The 26,034-nt window shown below is 41.5% G+C and overlaps 1 protein-coding gene across 4 annotated transcripts in view; it reads right to left on the bottom strand.

Moving 5' to 3' along the window:
• Positions 1–239: 239 nt before the first annotated feature.
• The window catches only part of PRDM2 (PR/SET domain 2), an 87,749-nt gene continuing 61,954 nt past the window's right edge, over positions 240–26,034 (bottom strand). For 3 of the 4 annotated variants that reach the window (XM_075279846.1, XM_075279849.1, XM_075279850.1), the window contains 3 exons: positions 10,665–10,769; positions 4,704–8,880; positions 240–1,374 (listed from right to left, as the gene is read on the bottom strand). In XM_075279846.1, the coding sequence (XP_075135947.1) occupies positions 1,362–1,374; positions 4,704–8,880; positions 10,665–10,769 (4,295 nt within the window). In that variant the 3' untranslated portion in view covers positions 240–1,361. Of the gene's footprint in view, positions 1,375–4,697; positions 8,881–10,664; positions 10,770–26,034 lie in introns of all 4 variants that reach the window. The other variant, XM_075279847.1, reaches the window with a different exon arrangement.

Below are 26,034 nucleotides of genomic sequence, written 5' to 3'. Positions count from 1 at the left end.
TAATAATTTCAATAAAATATATTTAAAATCACTTATCAAAGTAAACAAAAAAATAATAATGGAGAAAACAGCAAACTTCAGTACATGAACAATTTTGTTTTTTCGGAAGATTCACATCCCAAAAATATAAGCAAAAAAAAAATAAATCACATAATACAACTGACATGTTCAAAACAATTTAAATAAATTTTAAATATTTTTATTTATTTATTTTTATTTTTTTTTGCTTTTTTTTATACTTAAACTTCCTACAAATGCTTTATACAATTTCTGAACTTAAAAGTTCCCCGTTAGAGAATTGTAACAAAAAACAAAAAAACAAAACTGGGAATGATAGTAAAAGCGATAAAGTGGCACAAATTTACCAAAAACAAGTGTTGAACTACAGTCTAGGAGGTAGATACTTTTTTAAAACTTATGATAAGAATGGTATATATAGAGATACTCGCCTGGCTGAATAAACTGAACGATTACTGCTCCGAATAGTAGTGATAAAAAACAAAAAACAAAATAAAAAAAAAAAAAAAAAAAGGGAAACGTTTCCTAACAGGCCAAAACAATGACTTTCAGCTATCCTACAGTACTAAGAAAACCGAGGTGTGCAATATATGTAATCTCTTACTTACAAGACCATACATATTTGTCAAAAGACCATTCAGATTTATAATAAAATGAAGCTCAGAATAGGGATTTTTTTTTTTTTTTTTTAAGTTACATACCTTTAGACTACAGCTGTGTGTGAATATAAAAATGTGAAATTGAAATTTGGTAAAAACAATGCGGTAGTAATGAAATATTATTTCCGGTGTCTATTGGCTAGTGCTGAGAATCTTAACGTTCCAAAATGTAATTTAATTCAGATTTTAGGTTTCAATTGCAGGATTTATAGAAAAAAAAATTAATCAGTTTGGTACTTTCCAAAGTACTTGTGTCAAATGCAGCAATATTTTCAAAACCCTGAATTGCCAACTTTTTGATTTTTTTTTATTTTTTTTTTACTTTTTTTTTTTTCTTATTTATTTATTTTTTTTAAATAAAGATTACAGGGAGAAAAGATAAAAGTCAACAGTTCCCTGTATAACATCTCCTTTGTTCCAAGAATAATCACACTGAACTTAGAAGGTAATGAGCAGCTCCTTGCTGAATGTACGGAGTCCTCTTGGAATGAACAGTATTTCAGCATGCCAGACAAACACAGAGGAAATGCAGGAGATCTCGGGGGTGACAAAGCTGCAGTAGGTTGGCTGTTTATCAATATGTAGTCTGCATTGCATTCTCTTGCTTTAGTTTTGTAGTGCTTATTTTATCTTGAGCATGCAACAGCTATTCCATGTATGATAATCATCGAAAAATGATGCGATTTAAACCAGACCCCTGGAAAATAAGCCAAAAAGTCATGTTATTTAAATGAATATCTCGTGGTCAAAATGAAATAGCAAATGTCCACTTAAAGGGATTCTATCATTAAAATCACATTTTTTCTCATTCACACATCAGAATAGCCTTAAGAAAGGCTATTCTTCTCCTAACTTTAGATGTCTTTTCTGCGCCGCCGTTTGGTAGAAATCTCAGTTTTCGTCTGTATGCAAATGAGCTCTCTTGCAGCACTGGGGGCGGTCCCCTGGCGCTAAAACAGCACTGGGGGCGTCCCCAATGCTGCGAGAGAATTCTCCAGTGACGCCTCTATCTTCTTCAGGAAAGCCTTCTCCCTGTGTCTTCTTCCATCCTGGGTTTCAATCTTCCAGGCCTCGGGCAGAGAAGACTGCACATGCCTACAGCCACAAGAAAAATGGCAGGCTTACACAGTAAGCTGTGTAAGCGGCCATTTTCTTGTGGCCTGTGGACATACGCAGTTGGCTCTGCCCGAAGCCCGATGGCAGAGCCGACTGCTCATGCGTAGAAGTTTGAACCCAGCTCCGGAAGAAGACTTGGAGAGAGGTCGTTCCTGAAGAAGATAGAGGTGTCGCTGGAGAATTCTCTTGCAGCACTGAGAACGCCCCCAATGCTGTTTGAGCGCTGGGGAAGGCCACAGTGCTGCGAGAGAACTCATTTGCATATAGATGAAAAACAGGATTTTTACCGAACGGTGGCACGGAGAAGACACCTAAAGGTAAGAAGAATAGCTTTTCTTAAGGCTATTCCTACGTGTGATCGAGAAAAAAAAATGTGATTTTAATGATAAAATCCCTTTAAAGCACACTATGCCAAAAAAGGATATTTTACTGAGTTACATTAACACAGGTCTACTGAAGACGAGGGGCAAATATTGTTGTGACTACTGGAAAAGCAGGGGAGATAATGTGACTATTTGGAATTTGAGTGCTGTTGTGACTACTTGGAATGTGAGTGCTGTTGTGACTGCTTTCAAAGTTGGGGAGTTGCTGTCTTGACTACTGGAAAAATGGAGGGAGGTAATGTGACTACTTCTAAAGGAGGAGGTGATGTTTTGACTACTGGAAAAATTGGGGAGGTACAGTTGTGCCTACTGGGAAAGTGGAAGGAGGTACTTTTACGACTACTTTGAAAGTGGGAGGAGGTTTAGTTTTGATTACAAGAAAAGGGGGGCAAGTACAATTGTGACTAGGGGATGTGCTATTTTGACTCCTAAAAAAAAAAATAGGGGATGGGGCAATATGCTGCTGTGACAGTGAAGGAAACTATAATGACCACTGTAAAGATGTAAACAAAAAGAGGGGAACACAGAGCGTGCTTATAGTGTAGATACGTTTCCAATGGATGTTGGACATAAAAATGTACAGAGAAATGGACCAGTTGGTCCCTCACCTTCAGGTTTGGTAAATGAGTCACAACACCAATGGAAGCATAGAAGTTGAGGTGGCTGCAGAATCCACAGACCGGTCGCGGAGGACCAGACGGTAATGGAAGGAAGGAGGTTAGAGATGGACATCTGCGCTCTCTGGTCCACAGATTGGAGTATCGACAAGGTGAATAAAATATATGACCTTTATTGGACAAAAACATACTTTACAACGCATTTCGAGCTCCACACGCTCTTCTTCAGATGCATAATTATTTGCCAGGTGAGGTCAGATGTGTCAGCAGTTACGTTTTTGTCCAATAAAGGTCAAATATATTATTCACCTTGTCGACACTCCAATCTGTGGACCAGAGAGCGCAGACATCCATCTCTAGCCGTTGGCCTCCTTCCTTACTGTAAAGATGTAAGAGGCCTACACGGACTACTGAGAAAGTGCAGGAAAGTAGTGATTACTGGGTAAATGGGAGTGTCGTACAATACCTCTGACTACCGGGAAAGTAAGTGGGGTGCCTGCTCTGGGGATATGGGGGCCTGCTGTGCTTGGGATGCAAAATTGGGAATGTAGAAAGAGGCTGACATGTATGATCAAGTTAACTAGGAAAGCAAGAAAACGTCGAACACCATTTTTACTATTAGACAGGTGGATAGGTGTGGATGGGCACTTATATAGCTAGTGGAAGCTCTACTGTAGCTACTGGGGGGCAGAATCTATAATATATACAAACATACAAGTTCTTGGTTTGTCTCTTGTCCTTTCCATCTCAGCACATAATTTACATATTTTTTTTTTTTTACATTTTGCACTAAAATAGCACTTAATATAAAAAAACAAAGCTATACCTAATAAATCCGGCATCTTTTATCATCTCTCTATAGGATTTCCGAATTTACCGGTAATTTTCTAAATTTAAAAATTACGGTTCTCTATACAAAAAGTTTTTCCACATTCTTTTTTTTTTTTTTTTTGAAGAACCTAAATAAGTATTTCACTTAATAAAAGACTGACAGACTCCTATTCTATTTATAGCTATACAATGTTAAAGGGCTGGAAATGCAGTGATGCATCATAGGGCAGATGCGCCATTTTGGATGCCATAATTGTTATTGATGTGATTACATATAATCCCTGTTACGTTGCAGTTGCCACGGGGCTTAAAGGCAACGGAATAAAATGCAGTATTTCACAGTCACTGAGTGGTGGATGGGACTAGCGAATCCCATTCCCACAATGCGGGAAAATACTGTTGCAGTTTTGGAAATCGCAGCATGTCAATTATACCTACAGAAACACTGAGTTTCCTTATGGGTATAATTGAAGCAAAAAGTCTACAGAGGAAACCTCTGTGGACTTTTTGTGTAAAACGTGGTGGGAAAAACCATGATGCATTGCTGTCGCAGTTTTTCCCGCAGGGCTTTTTTGCTGTGGGACACTAGATGGGGCTTTAGCCTTAGGAATCCTGACCAAAGAACTCTGTGTGAACTCAGCCTTAAGGTAAGTTCATATGGGGTTTTTTGGTCTGGAACCTGAAGCGGAGGCCGTCTCAGGTTCCGGACCAAAATACGGGTAGCTACGACTGCAGTCACGCACTCCGCTCCGGATTAGGCCCAAATGAATGGACCTAGTCAGGAGGAGGGAGTGTCTTCAGGCCGATGTCGCGAGGCGAATCCACCTGTAGAATGATCATCTCGCTTCTTTTTCATTTGTACCGGCTCCCGGAAAAAAGAACTGACCAGTTCCCATTGATTTCAATGGGAGCCGTCTTTTTGGTCAGGATTTTGAGACTGACACGGCCTTAAAATCCTGACCAAAAAACCCCATGTGAACATACCCTTACTAAAAGAATGGGTTGAGCTATTAAAAGAAAAGCAGTTTATAATTCTTAACAATTTGACAACAAAAGACCTCGAAAGCACTCACATTTACCTAGATTCTTGCCGTCCATCTTCCCTCTTGTCTGAGTAATCTGCAGAACTTCTAGTTCGGGGTCCACTAACCCTCTCTCTGGACTTCACAGTAAACTTGTCCTTTTTTTTCTTCTTTGCTAGATGCTTGTTTGGCAACTTGTTCTTTTGCATTCGCAAGTGGAGTTTTCTCTGTGTTTTCCCAAAAGCCTGGTGAAGGACTTGGAGTGTGGTTTTCTTAGATTTTTTCGCCTCGGGGACCATTTGGCCCTTGGGTAGTCTTACAGGGCTTGAGTTCCTTACGACAGGCATGGGCTGCTTTTTGGACTTGACTGGAGGAGTAGCTTTCACATTCTGCTTAGACTTGATGGGTGCTGCAGGTGGTGGGGCAAGGACAGGTGCCAAGCTCCTTGCTCTAGTTTTACCTAAATTTAACTCTGTGTTTTGCATTTGTATCTCGGCATCTGCTGTTCGCCGAATGACGCCAGACTTTTTTTTCTTGACAGACAATGGCTTCTTCAATGGTTTGGGGCTTGGTTTTTTGGTGGGTGGAGACGCTGGCTTTTTGGGACAACTAAAGGAAGCATGCTTGTTCAAGCTTTTAATATACGTAAACTCTCGATTACAATAGGGGCAAAAGTGAGGCGCCGAGTCCGTAGATCTTTGCCTTGCTTTTTTGTTCTTTTGTAAAATTGCCTTCTGAACTAGCTGGTTTTTCCTTTTTATTGCACTCAATTTAAGCTTGCCTGCAGACATTTTGCCAATTTCAATTGTAAAATTGAGTTTTTTAGGTTGACCCATTCGCCTAAATGAATTCTTCTCCGCAGCTTCCAAAACCACTACTCCTACCCCATTCTTAGGCTGCACAGTCTGTTTCAAGGGTATTGGATTTTTTTTCGGAGTGTATCTTTTTTTGTCACTGGCAGAAGCACACACTAATATATGCTTGTGTAATTCAGGCATATTATCAACACCCTTTCCACATTTAGTGCAACGTATAGCAGTAGTGAAGGTTTGAGGAATATTATGGGTGGTAAAATTTGTTGCAGTTGCCCCAAGGCCCATAGGATGCTTGTTGTGGTATTGGAAGGGTGGTGGCTTAAAGCTTGGGTAGTGCTGATTTAGACCCATACGGACATCCGGATCTTTAGATTTTTCTCCAGAAGCCATAATTTTAATCGTTGTATATAGTTCTTCAGAAGAATCATTTAAATCCGCCTCATCCTCTGGTGATGGAGTCATAGGGTCCTCATCCAATCTTTGATTTAGGATTAAACTTGCCTTATTTGGGTCTGTAAAGTTCTGAGGCCTAAGCGTCCCGCTTTCCAATTCCTTGTGACTGTACTCTTTATCTGAATGCAAGTCCTGCTGATGTTGTTGTAAGTTACAAAGAAAAGCAAACTCCTTTTTGCATACCGAGCATACAAAAATCTTCCCCACCCCATGAAGCATAGAACGATGTTCTGAAAGATGTGCTACATCCTTAAAAAGTTGCACGCAGAATTCACATTTGAAAGGCCATTCCTCGGCATGCACAACAAGATGCTTGGCAAGGTCTTTAATAGATATAAATGGAGAGTCACAAACATTGCATATGAAGGACTTACTAAAACTTTCACAAACAGAGTCATTTGGATTCATTTGCAAAGAGTCTTCATTTGGCATTTCATCATGCTTTTCTTGCTTAAATATAGGTGCAGAAGATTCCGAATTTAAAGATGGAGATAAAACTGAAGAGACTACGGACAAAGGTGGAGGAGAAGAACACAGTGAAGACGATGATGAGGAAGTGGTAGAAGATGATGACGATGAAGAGGAGAGGGTAGGTGGACCAGGGGAAGCGCACCCAGAAGGATCATCAGTAGTAAGAGAAGGAGATGGTGATGCGGTGCGGGAAAGAACTGGAAGTGGGGATTGTGTGCTGGCAGAAAGGGGTGAAGCACAGGATGGAGTGGGAGGTACACTGCATGAAGAATCTGGTAAGGAAGGAACATTCGTTGTAAGAATAGGTGGTGGCAATGTAGTGTCTGTTAAAAATGGAGGACATGGGGAAGGTGAAGGAGCTTCTGAAGGTGTTAGTACAGGTGGTGACTGGCATCCTGCTGTACATGTGCTCTCATCTAATGTAGAAACAGCTTCCATGGGAATAGGAACATCTTCACTTGAGCAAGCAAGTTCATCTTCAGGTGTGAGCTCGTCTGTTCTGCAGGGAAGAACAGGAGCATCTGCTTGAGAAACACTTTCCTCTGGAGCCTCTAATCCATCATACTCATTTAGCAGGACCTTTTTTAACATACACGTTGTGGGCTTCTTCTTCTTTGCCCCAATGTTATTCCCTTTAAATTCCTTTGATTCAGTGTCACTGAAGGGCTTCCTACTTACGCTAAGATCAAGTACCGACTCCCAAGGAACCTGAGATCGACTCTTGCTTTCGCTTTTCTGTTTCACGCCACTGGATAAGTCCAACGGTTGCTGGTTACAAGCGTTGCCAAAGGAAACATTTGAAGTCCAGTCTTTACTGACCTTTAGATCTTCACATGGGCTCAAGTTGTCTCTTTCTTCTCTACCAGATAAACTCCAGACAGGCGAACTACTTTGACTTTCCAACTTTGGTATTTTTGGGCCAAGTCCTTCATTCCATGTGGTTTTTGCTTCTTGCTTAACATATTCTTTAGGTGCTGGACTGAGTTGCGGAGAACTAGGAGGAGAGCTGGTACGCCTTTTAAATCTGTTTGGATTGGATGTTAAAGACGATACAGCCGGGCTTAACTTTGGGATTTCAGATAGTAATGATGGACTTATCTGAGACTTATTGCTTTCTTGCATCTGAAGTAGCTGCTTCAGTTTAGAAGATAAATAAACACTTTTCTCCTTTGGAAAGGACAAGTTATCACCGACAGAAACACTTAAAGGAATTGTTAGCGAGCAAGATGGTGTCACTGGCTCAAGCTCCACTTCGGTTTTAATTTTTGCTAGTAAAGGAGGGCTAATTGTTCGCCTCTTCTTGGGGTCCAAGATTCCACTGCCAGAAGAGTCACTGAGTGGATTTGGATTATCCGGAGCAACTTGGAGGGGCCTCACATTCTGAGAAACTTCAACTTTGATAGGCGTAAGCAAGCAGTTAATTCCTAGTACATCAGCAGTGCTGGTCTCCACTTCTATGACATCACATGTGCTCGTTGCGTTGCATGTTGGCAGTTTACCATCAATAAAGTAGGTTAGATTTTCTGATATATTGTTGGAAATATCCATAATATATACATCATCTGCTTCCCCGTCTTCCTCTATTTCTGTGTTTGCTACATAAATGTTCTCAACGGGTGACGACTGCTCGGGTTTTAGCTGAGGATCTTCGAGCAGGTGTCCTTTTCGTCTCACTCCTTTTGGTATAAGGTGACGCTCGTGAACTCTGCGCTGGTGCCTACGCATGTTTGTATGGGTTCCGAAGACTTTCTTACAGTACTTACAGGGGTGCAGTTCTCTGCTTGACTCCCCATTTTCTTCTGAAAGTACAGAATGTGAGGTTTCTCGATCAGAATCAGTCATTTTACTTTGTACTCGAGAACTGCTGTATTCATCAGTTGCTTTGAGAGAATCTATTATGTGTTTGTGGGCATGACCAAATTCACCAGAAGTGGACAACACTAATGATTTCCTTTTAGGGCCAGATTCATGACGTCTCTCGTGTCTTCTCCGGTTAATTTGTGTTCCGAAAGCTTTCCCACAGTATCGACACTTGAATGCATGATTCACTGTAGATACATGAATATGCATGTGTCGTTCTAGCCCTTGTTTTGTTGTGAATTTCCTCTCACAATGCTGGCATGGGAACATAAAAGCCTCTGGTAAATCCCCATTAACATCACTTTTAGGTTTAGCGGTTTTAATGGGTTTCTTTTTTGGAGACCCTTCAGGAGTCTCATCGGACGTACTCCTCAGGTCATCAAGCATCTCCACACTTTCTTCCTCCTGGTTTATAGACTCCCTCTCTGAACTTTCTTTCTGCAAGTCATCAATCGGATCCTGCTCGGTAATGACGTCCTCCACATTCTGGCTGTCTGTTAACTTAGGTAGTTCGGCGGTAGGGATGGAAATCCGATCTGGAAGGACATTGTGATTCACCATTTCCTGGATCACGGCTGTCTGCTCGAGAGACAATACAGGAGAGCCTAGTGGCTTTGCATCCTCTTCATTTGGAGCTGCAAAGAGAAGAGAGATTGTTTAAGTCATATTCTTCTATATACTATAGATAAAATATATTACTAATACATAAGAAATAGTACAAAAATAAGAAACACAATGTTCACTATATTAAGAACAACTCTAACCCTTTCATGCCTCAGCCAATTTTAGGAATTTTGAGTTTTTGAGATTCGCTCTCCCCATTCCAAGAGCCATCATTTTTTTCATTTTTCAGTTCACAGTCACATGATAACAATATATATTGACACCTGTAACATTTTTTATACTTATTTGTATGATGCTGGGTATAGCGACTTTTAATGTGGGACAAGATGGCGTTTTATTGATACCATGTGGGCAAGTTCTCGTGATCTATTTTTATTCCATTTTTTATAGGAGGAAAGTGTTGAAAAAACTGCCATTTGCTCATTTTGATTTTTTTTTCCCCCAGTTACGTCGTTCACCCTATGGGATAAATATTTTAAAATTTTAACAGTTTGGACATTTTTGAGCGCCGAAATCCCTAAAGTATTTATGTTTACTTTTGTTTAGTTATTTTTAGATGTGATCTAGGGAAAGGGGGGGGGGGTTTAGACCTTTTGTGTGTTTGTTTTCATACTTTTATTTTCACAACATCTTAGGGACCTTGAACCATACTATACACTGCAATATTAATATATTGCAATGTATAGGAACATCCGTTAACTTCTATGACATGCTGCCTACTGCAGCGTGTAATAGAACTGATTTAATGACAATAGGCTCCCGGCTGATATGGCAAGTGATTGCCACCCTCCGATGACTATCAGTCAAAGATGGTGGCGCTGATGGTTAACCAGGGCATATAAAGTGTTAAAATCCGCGACTGATCACAGCTGTTAGTGGAGAGTGCTGGCTGTGATATACAGCCGCCATCGTCGTGTATGGAAAGGGCTTAGGGACATACAGCATATAGAGACTCTTCCCCCAATATTCTGGCAGGATGAGCTGAGCAGATTAGTAAATAGGTTTGTGTAAAAGGTGTAACTTTTTGGTTGCCATCCCTGCTTTATCACTAATTGGGACCGCCCACTGGACTCCTAAGCATAGATTTTAATAAGCTGCAAGTTATGCTGATTCTACTTCCGAAAACTTACATATCAATCTGCTCTGCACCTTAAGCTCTATATTCGGCTGAATTATGAATACAGCCCTGGCTTATAATGCATAATGTATCTAACTTTAAAAACACATTTTAGTACCCTCTGTTTTAGAATATTATATAAAAAGTAAAAAGATGAAGAAAGGTAAAATTTACGCTAAAGGAGTTTTCTGGGATTTAAATAATGTGGACCTATTCTTGGGATAGAATACCAATGTCTGATCAGCAATGGTCCAACACCAGGGACCTCCACAGATCAGCTGACTGAAGAGACAGCATTCCAATGAGTGCTGCGTCTGTTTCACAAACCGTCAAGTTATGTTCATTCTTCTCGTGGCCAGTTTGCAACTACATCCCATTCAAGTGAATAAGGCCGAGTTGCAATGCCAAACATAACTGTATGGTGCAATATTTGGTGATCTGTGAAGAGAGATGTACTCGTTCAAATGCTGTAGTCTTCAGAAAGCTGACTGGTGGGGTGCCAGGCGTCAAACTCCCAGTTATCTCATATTGATGATCTATCTGAATACCCTATTGATTCTGTCCGGGTGTACCTACATTTTGGTGGTTGTTTTTGTACATCCAATGGAAGCTGACATAAAGCGCCTCAGAAACAACTAACTAAAAGAGGTAAAGCAATTGGTATTTAGTATGACTTACCGTCTGGTGAATCTTTCATAGTGGCAAAAGTTACGTCTGAGCCACTCTTCTTTTCTTGCTTGTTGAGGATTAGCTTCTTTTTAGCATGGAGTGATCTCCTCCTTCCTAAAACACAATAATAAAATACATGTAATATAAGTCATACCATCATATGTAAACTGAATAAAGGAATGGTCGAACAATGAGTAACATATGAAAAGGCAAAAAGTTTCAGAAACTTTGAAATTTGAAAAACATATGAATCAGTCAAACAGAATATAAAGCTTCCCATCCCCGCCACTAGAGGAGTATTTAAAGCAGAGCTGCTTTGGTTTACACCGTTTCTTTAAGGCCTGGTTCACATCTGCATTTGGTATTCTGTTCGGGGAGTCTGCATGGGGACCCCCTAATGGAATGCCGAACGCATTGAAAAGCGGTGAGCACTGAAAGCACACAGACCCCATAGACTATAATGGGGTCCGTGTATTTTCCGCACAAGTCATGTGGAGAGGACAGTAGTTCATGAAGTACTTTCCTCTCTGCATGACTCATGAGGGCAGCACACAGAAAACACATGGACCCCATTATAGTCTATGGGGTCCACGTGCTTTAATAAGCTCACTGCTTGTCAATGCGTTGGATATTCCATTTGGAGGTTCCCCATGCGGACTCCCTGAATGGAATACCGAATGCAGATGTGAACCAGGCCTGACTCTGATAGAGGTGAATGGGAGCTATGAGAACAGGAACCTGTTCTGGTGGCATTTCCACCACAAACTCCACCCTTTTTAATCTTTCTGTTGCAGCAAAGTGAAGTTATAAATGTCTGAACTCATAAAAAGTCTTATGTAAATTATCCGAAGTCGTCACTGGAAACGGGGAGCAACGTAAGGCTAGTTACACTATCCCCATACTAATCTCACCTCCTGGCCATGACTGACATCTCCCTCACAGTCCCTCCTGTCAACCATGTCTGCTCTCGCCCACTGTGACTACTTAGGATAACTTACATAGAACTTTTTATGCTTTCAGACATTTCTATCTTCACTTTTGCTGCAAAAGAAAGATCACAGAGGAGACCAGATGGTAAGGCAAGTACTTCTTTTTTCACATTACGCGGTCAGTTTGTGGTGGAAAAACAACCTGGCATTCCGAATTCACCGTTTCTATTGCTTTTAAATTTCAAAGTCCTTCCCCAGTAGGCCGGGCCAATATCAGGGCGAGCAATGAGGACAGACTTAATATAAGCTTAGCACCTGAACACTTGGTGATGAAAGATTAGAAGAATTTTATTAATAAGATTCAATCATAGAGAAGTGTGACACTTTTCAGGTCTAGGGGCTGTGGCGGTGTCAGGAGATCAGTTATGTGTTTGAAGTTTGTGCGTTCATCTTGCACTATACAGTGTACCTGGTGCCAAAATCTGTCACTGGATAAATGCCTGCGGTTTTGTCTTATCCTGTTTCAAGTGCCTAACTCTTACCCCTCAACTCATTTTGAGGACCATCAACGCCAACAACACGCTCATTATATGGTGTCCCAACAAGATGCCGGAACAATCACAGACACGGCGTGAGGAACAAGTTCAGAAGCAGGACAACTTAAGTGCTGCCGAAACGCCAGAGCAGGCAAACCATCGACGGCAGCAATTTGCTGAATTTAAGCAGACCATCGATGCCAACAACATGCAGACGAAGTCACGGGCAGAGGCTAGTCATGTATAAGACAGCCAAAATATAATACAGCCCCACAACAATCATGTATAACACAGCCACAATATAATACAGCCCCACAACAATCATGTATAACACAGCCACAATATAATATAGGCCCACAACAATCATGTATAACACGGACACAATATCACACAGCCCCACAATAATCATATACAAACACATCCATGATATCACACAACCCCACAACAATCATATACAAACAACCATGAAATCACAAAGCCCCATAACAATCATGTATAACACAACCACAAACACATTCACAGTATCAGATATACATGTTTGTTGCCAGGCTAACACAAACTATATATTGCCTCGTGTGTCATATTCCACCCACACACCATAGTCAATGATCGCATGATTATATGGATACACAGAAGTAATTACCTGCCTAATTGTGCAATTATTTTCCACCGCATGTAGACTGTGTGGGATATTTATCAAATGGTTTGCATTAAAGGGGCTCTATCAGCAAAATCATGCTGATAGAGCCCCACATATGCGGGAATAGCCTTTAAAAAGGCTATTCAGGCACCGTAAATGTTATATTAAACTATCCCCCAGTTTTTAAATAATACCCTAAAAAAGAATGTGATCTACTTACCGAACGTGCACGCTGGGTGCGCCGTCTTCTTCATCCACGCCTCTTCTTCCTCCGATGTCCTCTGGTCCCGTCTTCCTCCGGCGCTCACGAACGGACTTTAATAAAAAAAAAAAATGACCTGGGTGCATGCGCAGAAGCCGTAGTAGAAGCCGCGTGCTACTGCGCATGCGCCCAGGTCATTTTTTTTTTTTATCAATGTCCGTTCGCGAGCGCCGGAGGACGGAACCGGAGGACATCGGAGGAAGAAGAGGCATGGATGAAGATGAAGACACACCCTGAATGCCCGCCCAGTGTGCACGTTCGGTAAGTAGATCACATTCTTTTTTAGGGTATTATTTTAAAACGGGGGGGGTAGTTTAATATAACATTTACGGTGCCTGAATAGCCTTTTTAAAGGCTATTCACGCATATGTGGGGCTCTAGCAGCATGATTTTGCTGATAGAGCCCCTTTAAAAATAAAAAAAATTGCCCCTAATTTCATCCATAACAACCATTAGCCATATTCATCATCCTTTTACATCATGTTCTGAGAAATTTGCGGCAGTCTAGTATATAATTTCTTTTACAGCATGAGGGTGGTCTGCACGACACGGAGAACGTTAAATTTAACAACTGCGCTTAATACAAAAAAGGGACAAAAAATTCCACTCTGATTCTGCCGTAAACCTCTAAAGTCACACTCTATAATCATTGAACCTAAATAAAGAGTCACAATACCACAGGAGATGTGCCAAACAAATGATAAAAATAAGTATAAAATACACCTATGAGGATTTGATCAGCTCATTGCTTTAGAAGTACCCGGCAACTAGGAGTTTCGACCACCTGATTCACACCCTGTTCAATACTTTTTTTGGTATTTTTCTTCCAATTCATAGTTGCCTCTTCACGTCTAAAACGCAACAATCTTATACGTGGACTACCCCATGAATACTGTGTTATGGTAGTCTGAGACACTCCCCATGTTTTTGGTTTGTCCATCTAAGAGCAATGGTGAAAGTATCAGGCTAACAAAGAACATTGCATATAATGTGGTCCGAGAAGCCGATGGCGGTTTTATGGAAATAAAGAGAGGACTCAAAATCGGAGGAACCTCACAGTAACATTAATAAGGTGGACAGCGAGTATTTACTAAAACAGACATTAGGAGGGGTGAGCGGTTCTCTTCAAACTGCGCATTTACAACAAAAAATGAAAGCCCCGATTGTTGTTTAGATCTGGCGCACGACTTGGTTCCTTGTCAACTTTCCCATAAACCCTTCAAGTCATTTGAGTGTGTGATATTGAGACTGATGACTTTGAAAGGCTTCATTTAGACAGATATGTTCTTTACTTACAATACACGGAGATTGCAGAATTATGCAAACAGCCGCTCGTGACGCAGCAATGTATAGTTTTCTATAAAAAAAAAAAAAAAAAAAAGGAACGCGTCGAGCATTATATAGGTGTCTCGCTGCTTGACATTTAGACACAATTAACCTTGATTGCTCTCTTTGTGGCCCTACAGTACGTCTCGGGAAGCCGGCAATGACATTATCTAGCACCTGTGAAAAATTTATCTCCACATAAAGAACTTTCTAGAACACGGCTAATTATACAAGCTGCGCTCATTGCGCGCTATTTCAATACTATACATAGCTACAGGCAGGAACCAAACGCCACCTTGTGCTTAGCATAAAACTGCTTTCATATCTTTTAAATCTGGCACACTTACTGGATACTTAGGAGGGAGAGTCAATGTTACTAAGATGGAGAGACATGTTTTTCACCTGATCCAATGATTCACCCAAGAATACCGGCAAGCTTTGAGGTTTAAAACCTAAAATAGGGTCTGGATACTGATATAGGTAGAAGGCTAGACTACTGCTATACTCCATCCATGTAGAATAGCCCCCCTCTTGGGATACCTAAAGTGGGGCAGTTGGGACCACTACATAAATGAGATGTGGTTCACCCAGCAGTACCAGTCTGGGGATGGGCAGGATGTGCCACGCTTGGAGAAGCCACCACCATAATGTGGTATGAACCTGGAGACTTCTCTTGTGATGAGCATTACGCATAGAATCAGGTTTAGTTACACGGCCTAATATTTGATACGTTTTGCTGTCTACTGAGACAAGATTGCTGTGGCCAATTTTAAAGACAAATCCAATGTTTTGGAGTGAAAGTTCTTAGGTGCCAACCATCTAATCCGGAAAATGGCGATCCCGATCCAGTTTGCCCAAGTCGTCAAAATACTTACTGACAGAAAGGTCTGCAATGCATCATTCGCTTTTCTCAAGCATAGAAGAATTGTTAGACCATATTACAGTCCTATGAAAAAGTTTGGGCACCCCTATTAATCTTAATCATTTTTAGTTCTAAATATTTTGGTATTTGCAACAGCCATTTCAGTTTGATATATCTAATAACTGATGGACAAAGTAATATTTCAGGATTGAAATGAGGTTTATTGTACTAACAGAAAATGCGCAATATGCATTAAACCAAAATTTGACCGGTGCAAAAGTATGGGCACCTCAACAGAAAAGTGACATTAATATTTAGTACATCCTCCTTTTGCAAAGATAACAGCCTCTAGTCGATTCCTGTAGCTTTTAATCAGTTCCTGGATCCTGGATGAAGGTATTTTGGACCATTTCTTTCTACAAAACAATTCAAGTTCAGTTAAGTTTGATGGTCGCCGAACATGGACAGCCCGCTCTCAAATGATCTGAAAACAAAGATTGTTCAACATAGTTGTTCAGGGGAAGGATACAAAACGTTGTCTCAGAGATTTAACCTGTCAGTTTCCACTGTGAGGAACATAGTAAGGACATGGAAGAGCACAGGGACAGTTCTTGTTAAGCCCAGAAGTGGCAGGCCAAGAAAAATATCAGAAAGGCAGAGAAGAAGAATGGTAAGAACAGTCAAGGACAATCCACAGACCACCTCCAAAGAGCTGCAGCATCATCTTGCTGCAGATGGTGTCACTGTGCATCGGTCAACTATACAACGCACTTTGCACAAATAGAAGCTGTATGGGAGAGTGATGAGAAAGAAGTCGTTTCTGCACGTACGCCACAAATAGAGTTGCCTGAGGTATGAAAAAGCACATTTGGACAAGGCAGCTTCATTTTGGAAACAAAAATTGAGTTGTTTGGTTATAAAAAAGGCGTTATGCATGGCGTCCAAAAAGAAACAGCATTCCACGAAAAACACTTGCTACCCACTGTAAAATCTGGTGGAGGTTCCATCATGCATTGGGGCTGTGTGGCCAATGCCAGCATCGGGAATCTTGTTAAAGTTGAGGGTCGCATGGATTCCACTCAGTATCAGCAGATTCTTGAGAATAATGTTCAAGAATCAGTGACGAAGTTGAAGTTACGCCGGGGATGGATATTTCAGCAAGACAATGATCCACAACACCGCTCCAAATCCTCAGGCATTCATGCAGAGGAACAATTACAATGTTCTGGAATGGCCATCCCAGTCCCCAGACCTGAATATCATTGAACATCTGTGGGATGATTTGAAGCGGGCTGTCCATGCTCGGCGACCATCTAACTTAACTGAACTTGAACTGTTTGTCCAAAATACCTTTATCCAGGATCCAGGAACTGATTAAAAGCTACAGGAAGCGACTACAGGCTGTTATCTTTGCAAAAGGAGGATGTACTAAATATTAATGTCACTTTTCTGTTGAGGTGCCCATACTTTTGCACCGGTCAAATTTTGGTTTAATGCATATTGCGCATTTTCTGTTAGTACAATAAACCTCATTTCAATCCTGAAATATTACTGTGTCCATCAGTTATTAGATATATCAAACTGAAATGGCTGTTGCAAATACCAAAATATTTAGAACTAAAAATGATTAAGATTAATAGGGGTGCCCAAACTTTTTCATAGGACTGTATAATACCAGGATTCAAAGAAAGAGAAGGCCCAATGTCATTCATGCCCAATGAACTACTAGGAAAATGAGGAACCCTCACCAGTAACCCCATATCATGCGGGCTTGTGAGAGGGAAACTCTTAGTTTAGTGAATACGTTCCTGTTGAAAAATGGAAAGAGTGCTTCATAGGACAACCTAATAATACATAGTTTTAATGGGGGCAACACACAGTAAGGAACCCCCAGACAGCGGACCCGCAGGGGTAGCGAAAAGGGGCGAATGACTATAAAGAGTATTACAGCTAGTCAGGTCAGAGGGCAGTGGGTGGGGGTACGATGTTGTTTAGATAAACAAAGGTATAAAGTGGGTTAGGATCATAACTAAAGTGGGGTTTGAGAAGACAAGTTGTCCCGCCCATCCTCCCTTAATTTCAATGTCATGGCGGCGTAGATAGGAGAGGTCACTGGAGGCCTTATTGGAAGTTAAAGGGGTTGGCCATTTGCAAACCAATATTGAGAAACAAATGTTATTGTTTGTACAATAAAAAGATATACAATTTTCCAATATACTTTCTGTATCAGTTCCTCACAGTTTTCTAGATTTCGGATTGCTGTCATTCATTCTGTTACTTCTAGTGGATAAAATCACCATGGTCATGTGATGTACGGTCCATGGTCATGTGATGAGAACACAGGTGCACAGCTAATTACCAGGTAGATGTCTAATTACTGTGCTATGTCTATAACGAGCAGCACCTGTGTACTCATCACATGACCATGGACCGTAAATCACATGACCATGGTCAGACTTTTATCCACTAGAAGTAACAGAATGAATGACAGCAAGCCGAAATCTAGAAAACCGTGAGGAATTGATACAGAAAGTATATTGGAAAATTGTATATCTTTTTATTATACAAACAATGACATTTGTATCTCAATATTGTTCTGAAAGTGGACAACCCCTTTAAATCAGTAGTGGCGGTGGAGGACCGGGGAAGGGGGGGGGGCAGAGAGAGAGGGAGAAAGAGAGAGACTGGAAACTGGAAGCTTGTTGGTCACTGAGGCTGGGTGAAGATGACACTGGGCTCTTTCTCAGGGCAATATCCTATAAGGTCTTTCATGGTCTCCAGCCACTCACATTCTTTAACATTACCTGGAATCTGGAAACTAAAAGCTGAAAGTTATGTTAAGTGGATGGGCGGGTTTACACCTTAGTTCAGCCCTTTGTGTGTCATTTCCACTGTATGCAGGACTTTTTTCTTCCTTTACAAAAGTAGGCAAACATGACGGAAGAAAGCATCTCATGTTTATATTAATGTCAATGGGAACAGACACAGACAGAGGGGGCTCTGTCCATCTCCATTACTCTGCTACCAATAATGGACATTAATAATGGTAGTGAGAACATAGCCAGTCACGTTCCATTCACGCGCCATGTGGCCGCTAAGGTCAATGACTGGCTGAGTGGTTACATGAACAATGGATGTGCTTCTGAACTGGACCGTGGGCAGTACTGGAAGTGAGGTACCTTTAGGCTACGTTCACATGGTGTAAAATTAAGAGAAATTAGTCCTCATTTTCTGTTGCTGCAACGGCATTCTGTCGTGGCTTTCCTCTGCCGATTCGCCCCAGATGAATGGGTCTTATCGGCAAGGACTCCCAAGTCGCAGAATCTGCAGCGAATACGCGGAAAGATCGAGCAGGATCCGGGTTCTGCTCCATTGAAAACAATGGGAGGCAGATTCGATAATCTGCTACGGATTCAGGGGTGGAATCTGCTCACAAATCCATGGCAGATTCCTAGGTGTGAACCTATTCTTAGACAAGATTCTCCGTAGTCTTTTTTGCCATTGTGGTTTGTAGAAGACCATACACACCACGGCTATGTACCCAGAAGCTGCAATACCATAACCTGATCTATTTAAGTAGGTATTCACATATATGTATGTGCAATGAATGACCAGGGATAATGCTTCTAAAAAGAAAAAGAAAAAAAGAAAAACTCCCCACTTGTCATTTTTTGACAGAAAATCATTTTCATGCCATAAATAAGATATTCTGCCCAGCTTACTTCTGGGAGTTGAAAAATCAAATCTACTTGAGCATGAAAGCCGTGGAGTTCTTTTGATCCGGGCTAGATGAAACGCAAAATGTTCCGCCACCAGTGTCTGAATGGTTTGATGTGAAAATGAACGTATAAACCAGCATAATGTATCACTGGCCTGTACAGAGGCAGCCACTGAATATTCATCTTAGAGGCCTTTATTTATTTCGCCTGCTTTTTATAGCGCTAACCTATTCCACAGCGCTTTACAGATATTGGCATCACTAACTGTCCTAAGTAGGGCAAACCATCTAAGGGCTCATTCACACGGAGCAAGAGGGGGTGGATTTTGACGCTGAATCCACCTCAGAATCCGCCCCCTCACAATAGAGGTCTATGTAGACCGCTAGCTTCCTTTCTTCCATGAGCGGTATGTTCCCGCTCACGGAAAAAAGAAGCGAGCTGCCCTTTCTTTAGGCGGATTCCACAGCTGATACAGCCCCGATGTCCGCCTCGCGACAGAACCCTCCGGACTAGGCCCATTCATTTGGGCCTGTCGGAAGCCATGACAGTCGCGTTTTGGTCCTATTCTGACGCAGCTTCCCACGTCAAAATCAGGACCAAAATATGTGGTCACAACCCCTGTGTGAACTAACCCTTAGTCTTTGGAGTGTAGGAGGAAACCCACACAAACGCGGGGAGAACATACACAGTCTCAGCAGATGTTGTCCTTGGCCGAATTCAAAACCAAGACTCCAGATCTGCAAGGCAACCATGCTAACCACTGAGCCACCATACTGTGAAATCTATTTAGATTTAGAGGTTAGATAAGGACATCTCATGGAAACAGAGAGACAGCCAGTTGGATCCATTGTTAAATCTCAACAGGAGGGGTCACCCAGCTTTCTAGATTGAAGAATGGTGAATCTGACATGTTCCACAAAGAGTAGGAGACGTTATTGTAATACTAGGCAGATTTCCCATTCAGAAATATTGGGTGTGGTAATGGCAGCTGTATAGGATAAAAAGGGAATGTGTCATCAGAAAATGACCTATGTTTCAAACAAAGTTTTTTATATTTAAAATAAAAAATTCAGAAAATGTTTTTTGTTAATTTTTCATCTACATTAAAAAAAAAGTATTAAATTCAGCAATTTTAACTTTGGCCACAAATCCTAATAATAGGCTGACACTTTCCAATTCTTGGGGGGGGGGATTATTTTCCATATTTAGTCTTCATTTTAATCTATATTTTACATCACAGACAGGATTACAATAGAAGTTAACACATCTAGGGAACGAGTTATGATCATTGTTCACTAATCATGATCCTCCATAGGCCTCCATACACACACACACAAAACAGTAAGCCAGACCTGCCAACATTGGAAGATTTGGCCAGCTCTTCTCTTACAGTGCACGACGGTGACTGCTTGCATTGTGTGTATGGAGACGTAGGTTGTAACAGTCTCAGTCTAAGTCTCTTTATAGGTTGGCAGAGAATTTGACTTTCTTGCATATCTATTCTCCAAACGGGTATACCAAAGCTAAGCTACATTGTTTGCCACCCAACTTTTTCATCATAACTAGGATTTGTATTAACAAATTTTTTCCTCTACTTTCCGATAAGGAGAAATTTCTTTTAGTTAAACCAAATGTGTATATAAGATGTATGTGGAAGTCACTGAGCCAATAAGCAGGCTAACAAAATTAACATGACAAACTGAAGTCTGTATTGTTCTGCTCCCCAAGCGAGAATCTCAGAACAAAGCATTGCTCAGCCATGGAACAAGGCTCGGGGTAATAGCACGAGGAGCTGTGGAGAATGTGCATTGTTCTTACAGCATTGTCTTAGTATCCGCACCCTGATTGCTGCTATTTTATGTCTGCAGATAATGCATCACTTTAAGTAGATTAAAGAGAAGTAAACCAAGTCCTTGGACTGTATTCTGTAAATTCTTACAAATTCCTACTTTTTCAGTGCATTAAGAGGGTCATTATTCTGCTTTTCTGGACTCCTGAATGGCTGCACCGCCTACTTCTGCAGAGAAGGGACCTTGGAAGGGGTCCTTATAAAATCAAGAAGATTTGCCATTCAGGACCTAGGAAAGGTGGGTAACAAACATCGAGGAGCTAAATTGCAAGTGCATTCGGGACAGGTATCCAACTCCTCCAAGGCTGACTCTCCAAGATCTATACTACATTTACACTACTTCAGTTGTTTTTTTCCTGGCTTCAATACTAAGGCTGCCTCAGGTTCCGATCCAAAACACAGGGTAGCAGCGACTGAAAGCATCCAGCCGTGCACTCAGCTCTGGATTAGACCCAATGAATGGGCCTAGACCGGAGGAGGGAGTGTCTTCAGGCCGAATCTCAAGGCGACTCGGCCGGAAGAATGAGCATCTCGCTTCCGAAAAAAAGACCCGAGCAACTCCCATTGATTTCAGTGGGAGCCATCTTGTTGGTCAGGGTTTTGAGGCAGATACGGCTTCAAAACCCTGACCAAAAAACTCCGTGTGAACTTGCCCTAAGGGTCAAGTCTAGAATCTGCTGAACTATTTGTCCCATGTTCCGTACAAATGGGCGGGACATAAATACGCCGCCAAGTACAGTGTACTTAGTCTCAGAGCTTCTAAAGGATATATATAGCCAAGAACTGTCTGAACAGGATTTCTATCAGCTCAAAATAAGACTCAAAATCTTATAATTTGCAGGTACATTTTTGGAGAAAAAGCTCTTTTGTACAGTGTAAATAATCATCATGTCAGGAACATAGCCAGTCAGGGGCAGATATCCAAAAAATAGGTCTTGGAAAGAACTGCAAACTCAAACACCGTTTGCCGGAAGAACAAGATCAACCAGTGAATGCTTTACAGAAACGTCTTGAGGCATTGCTTCCTCATATTACACTACACAGCTGACAGCAAGAAGGAGTCTCCAATTGTAAGGCCTAAAAGAGCAGAAGACAGAGCTGACGTGACCTTAAAAGGAACGTGTCGCCAATGGTTTTAGTCATTCATTTATTAAAACCAGACAGCGAAATATATCACTTTTTTCCAATCTGTTTTTATTTACCGATTGTAGATTTTTGTATTATACTTTCTGTATACTATTATAGAGGCGGCCATCTTGCCTGAGTTTCTCCTTAACAGCACTTAGTGATACGCTTTACAGCACAGTCATGACTATAGACTGGAACCAACTCCATGAGATGTATGAGAGCGCATTCTCCACATGTTATCTTCAGGGACTGGATAAGCTATCATCTATTGTCAGGAGTGGATACAATGATGTGTCACTATAGGCCTTATCTGTAGGGGTGTTATCTTCTATTGTGATTCAATCTGTCTAGTTTGTTATGCAAATAAGGTGACCTCTGCAATAAAAAATCCTTATAGAATTGCCAAGTGGCAGTATATTATTAGGATCTACTACTTATATAGGACATTAAAAATAAATCATCATAAATTCTTAAAAATGTTCCACATAAGAAAATAAGCAATTCTGTCGGTCGAAGCAAAGGTAGAGAAAGCAGCAATGTTTTCTGCCCAATTCATTCACATAATAATAAGGTACAAGTTTTTTTTTTTTTCTTCATCTGGCCGCAGCAGCCATATGCTATCCATTATAATACTCTACACAGGTTACCTACAGACAGTGAAGTTAAGCCCCATAGTGGCCCCTGCACACAGTATTATTGCCCCATAGTGGCTCTTGCACACAGTATTATGTCCCACTGTGGACACCCATGTATAATTAGAATACTCTGGGTTCTTTTCAGAGTATAATAATCGAAGACCCAAGGGGGATACAACATAAAAAACACGGTCACTTACCTATCCACGGCTCCGCTGCAGTCCTCAGTGGAGTCAGCCATCTTCAATGATGTCCGGACGTCACATGACCCAGGGCGCAGGCCCTGGTCAGGTGACGTCACACAAGTAGGCCCGAAGCCTGTCTGGAGCATGGAAATATAAGTATCATATATACTCGAGTATAAGCCAACCCGAATATAAGCAGAGACCCCCAATTTTACCACAAAAAAAACTGGGAATACTTATTGACTCGGGGGGGGGGGGGGGGGAATGCAGCAGCTACTGGAAAATTTCAAAAATTAAAATGGCCGGAATTTTTGGGTGCAGTAGACGCTGGGAAAGGGGAGGGGGTGTTTTGGTTGTCTGCTTGCCCCTTCCCTGAGCTTGAGGACTGGGGTTTTTTCCCACTACTTGGAACTCAGCCTGGCTGAATACAGGGTGTCTGCAGTGCTCCTATTAACCCTTCCCGACGGATCGTTCGTGCGGGCAGTGCGCGGCAAGCCAACGGAAGCCATTATAGTTTATGGGGCCCGTATGCTTGAACTGCAAAGCGCTTGCAATTGCGCTTGTATTCAATCCAGGAGGGTCCTCATGCGGAGTCCTTACGGACGGAACACATTAGCATGTGTGAACCGGCCCTTACAGACCCGGCATAGAGACACCGGGCGGGTGCCGGGGCCACAGCATCGCCACGCTACTGCCAGGAGCATGGCGATGCTGTACATTTCAAACTGCAGAAGTACTTACGGTACTTCTGCTAGCACGCCAGGAAGCAGACACACACCGGGTGCGGGCCTGAGCTTACGTGGCCACGTCACCCAGTGTGTGATGGAGCAGTGGGAGGGGGGGGGGGGGTCTGCTTTCCTGTCCTGCTAGCAGAAAATTACTGTAATGACTCTAGTATAACCCGAGGAGCACTTTTTCAGCACAAAAACTGTGCTGAAAAGCTCGGCTTATACTCGAGTATATACAGTAACAGAGATGAGCAAGTATATTCGATCAAATACCTCCACTGCATAGTTCTTGGTGTAAAAAAGTGCCAGGGAAGGTGGGAGGGGCATCAAATTTTTACTGCCCCTCCCACCTTCTTTGGCGCTTTTTTACACCAAGAACTATGCGGCGGAGGTATTCGACTGAATATACTCACTGATCTCTAGTAAGTAACACTGTTTTATATGTTCCCTTACCTCTCCTGGGCCTCCGATCATTATAATCGAGTATAATAATAGTGTTTGTGGGGCCCGTGGTGTCACTTACCGATCCCGGCCCCTGCCATGATCGGTAAGTAAATAGAGCCCGTTACCATAACGGCCTATTAAGAAAAAAAGAAACACAGCGGTAGCGGCTGTCGCCGGGCCCCTAATGTCCGCAGCTACCACAGTTGTTACACCACTGCCTACAGATTACTGTTGACCTGATCCGCACGAGAATGAATATTGAGTCATGCTGAGAACCTTTAAGACATTTGTTAAGTGGGTTAGGATGGTATGGTACCAAAACTATGTTGATCATGTGGCCTCCAAAACTCCAAACCCCAGGTTAGGGGAAACAAAATGGAACAATATGTACACAGTATGCCCACACATACACCATTAGCTTACAGCAGCTGAATGGTGCCATTATTTCAGCATTGCATAGCAACTTGGCAGATGCACATCAACTATTCAAAGTCACTTTTTATAGGAAAACAACCCACACACATCACTGTGAACAGAAACACAATGTAATGAAGCAACTATTTTAAGTCAGCATGCAAAGCACTGAGACATAATTCTGCAATTCACATCATGGAATTCAGAAGACATGTCACGGGCTGAACAGAATTTAACCTCCATCTTCAACTTGTGAATTGACCCAGTTACTAAAAACAGCTCAAGATATACGCAGGACATCAAGTACGGTAAGAAAGGGGAAGAATGTGCAGAGAAGGGAAGGCCACTGGATCACATATGATGTCTTAGAGGTAACACAGACACACTTTCTTTCGCTTTCATGTCTTACTAGAAAAGAAAAATTAAGAAAATATTGAGACGTTGATGCCAGCTAAGACTCAAGCCTTAGGAAAAGTAAAATGATGGCTTTGGAGGTTTAAGGGATTGCTCAGTTATACTAAACCTATTTTAGAATAAAGGTATATTAGTACGTATATTGTGGAGTGTTGGGTATTGTGATGGTGCAAGACAAAATCAATGAGATATTTGCAAAGGAGAAGCCATGACCTCTTCTGTTTAACCTTGGTTTACATGACAGAACATTATCGGGGTATATGCTAGAATCATTGGACATCCATGTCCTCTTGGGCTTGCACAGTTCCAAGTTGTCTTGCAGCTAGACGTACTCTAAGGCCCAGTTCACATCTGCACTCAGGGTTTCCATTTAGGTAGTCTGTTAGGGGACTCCCCAAACGGAAACCTATACGCATAAAAAAGAGGTTACTTTAGGAAACCGGAAAACCCCATAGACTATAATGGGGTCCGTGCGGTTTCAGCACGAAAAATGAAGAGCGACCTAACAGGCGTATTCAAGTGGAGAGGATCTCATGTATAAGCTTCACAGGCCCTGTCTGGATAGGCTGCCTCTTCAATTATCATTTAATACATGGGCCAATGGAGGCAGGGGACTCTATGAAAGGGATACCAAGAAATAATTTACGAAAACGTTACGAAGTTTGTTAATAGCATGTAGACCTTTGGTACTATTTTTAAGGCAAAATTTTAAAAAAAAGTGAAACTCGAAAAAAGGAAGGAATCAAATATTCTAAGAATAGTCTCACTAAGATTCCCTCTGACGTCATCACAGCCATTTACACAACAGTGTTTACTAGCAGAATCTCAATCCAGTGGAGATATGTTGTAGTGTATATACCAAGAAGGACATTGGTTGAATGTACATGTATAAGCAGAAAAGAAGGAATGGACGGTAAACCTCCTCAAGTGTCATTCGCCAGACTATACGTGGAATGATCCAGAGGTTGGAAGTCTTACAAGAAAATTTCTGGGAAGTGATTAAGCAACACACTTTATAAATAGACACGTGATGAAAGACATTAGCCACGGACATTCTTCTAGAAATGGTTCAATTACAAGTAAAAAAAAATACTAACGGAACTAAGGAATTGTATCAACAATGTGAAATACAGTATGACTTGTCTCCAAATATCGCAACTATCCTGGTAGGAAACTATTGGGTCTGATAAATGGGAAAAATATTAATATGAGATATGTAATGATACTGGCAGCACATGTATACACTGAAGTTGTGAACTATTTCTGAGAATTACCCAATCAGAATCTGCACTGCCGGTTATGTTATAT

This window comes from Leptodactylus fuscus, chromosome 6 (genome assembly GCF_031893055.1).
Source record: "Leptodactylus fuscus isolate aLepFus1 chromosome 6, aLepFus1.hap2, whole genome shotgun sequence".
Lineage (NCBI taxonomy): Eukaryota > Metazoa > Chordata > Amphibia > Anura > Leptodactylidae > Leptodactylus > Leptodactylus fuscus.
The sequence above is the reverse complement of the archived record's forward strand: the minus strand, read 5'-3'. Positions and strand labels throughout refer to the sequence as shown.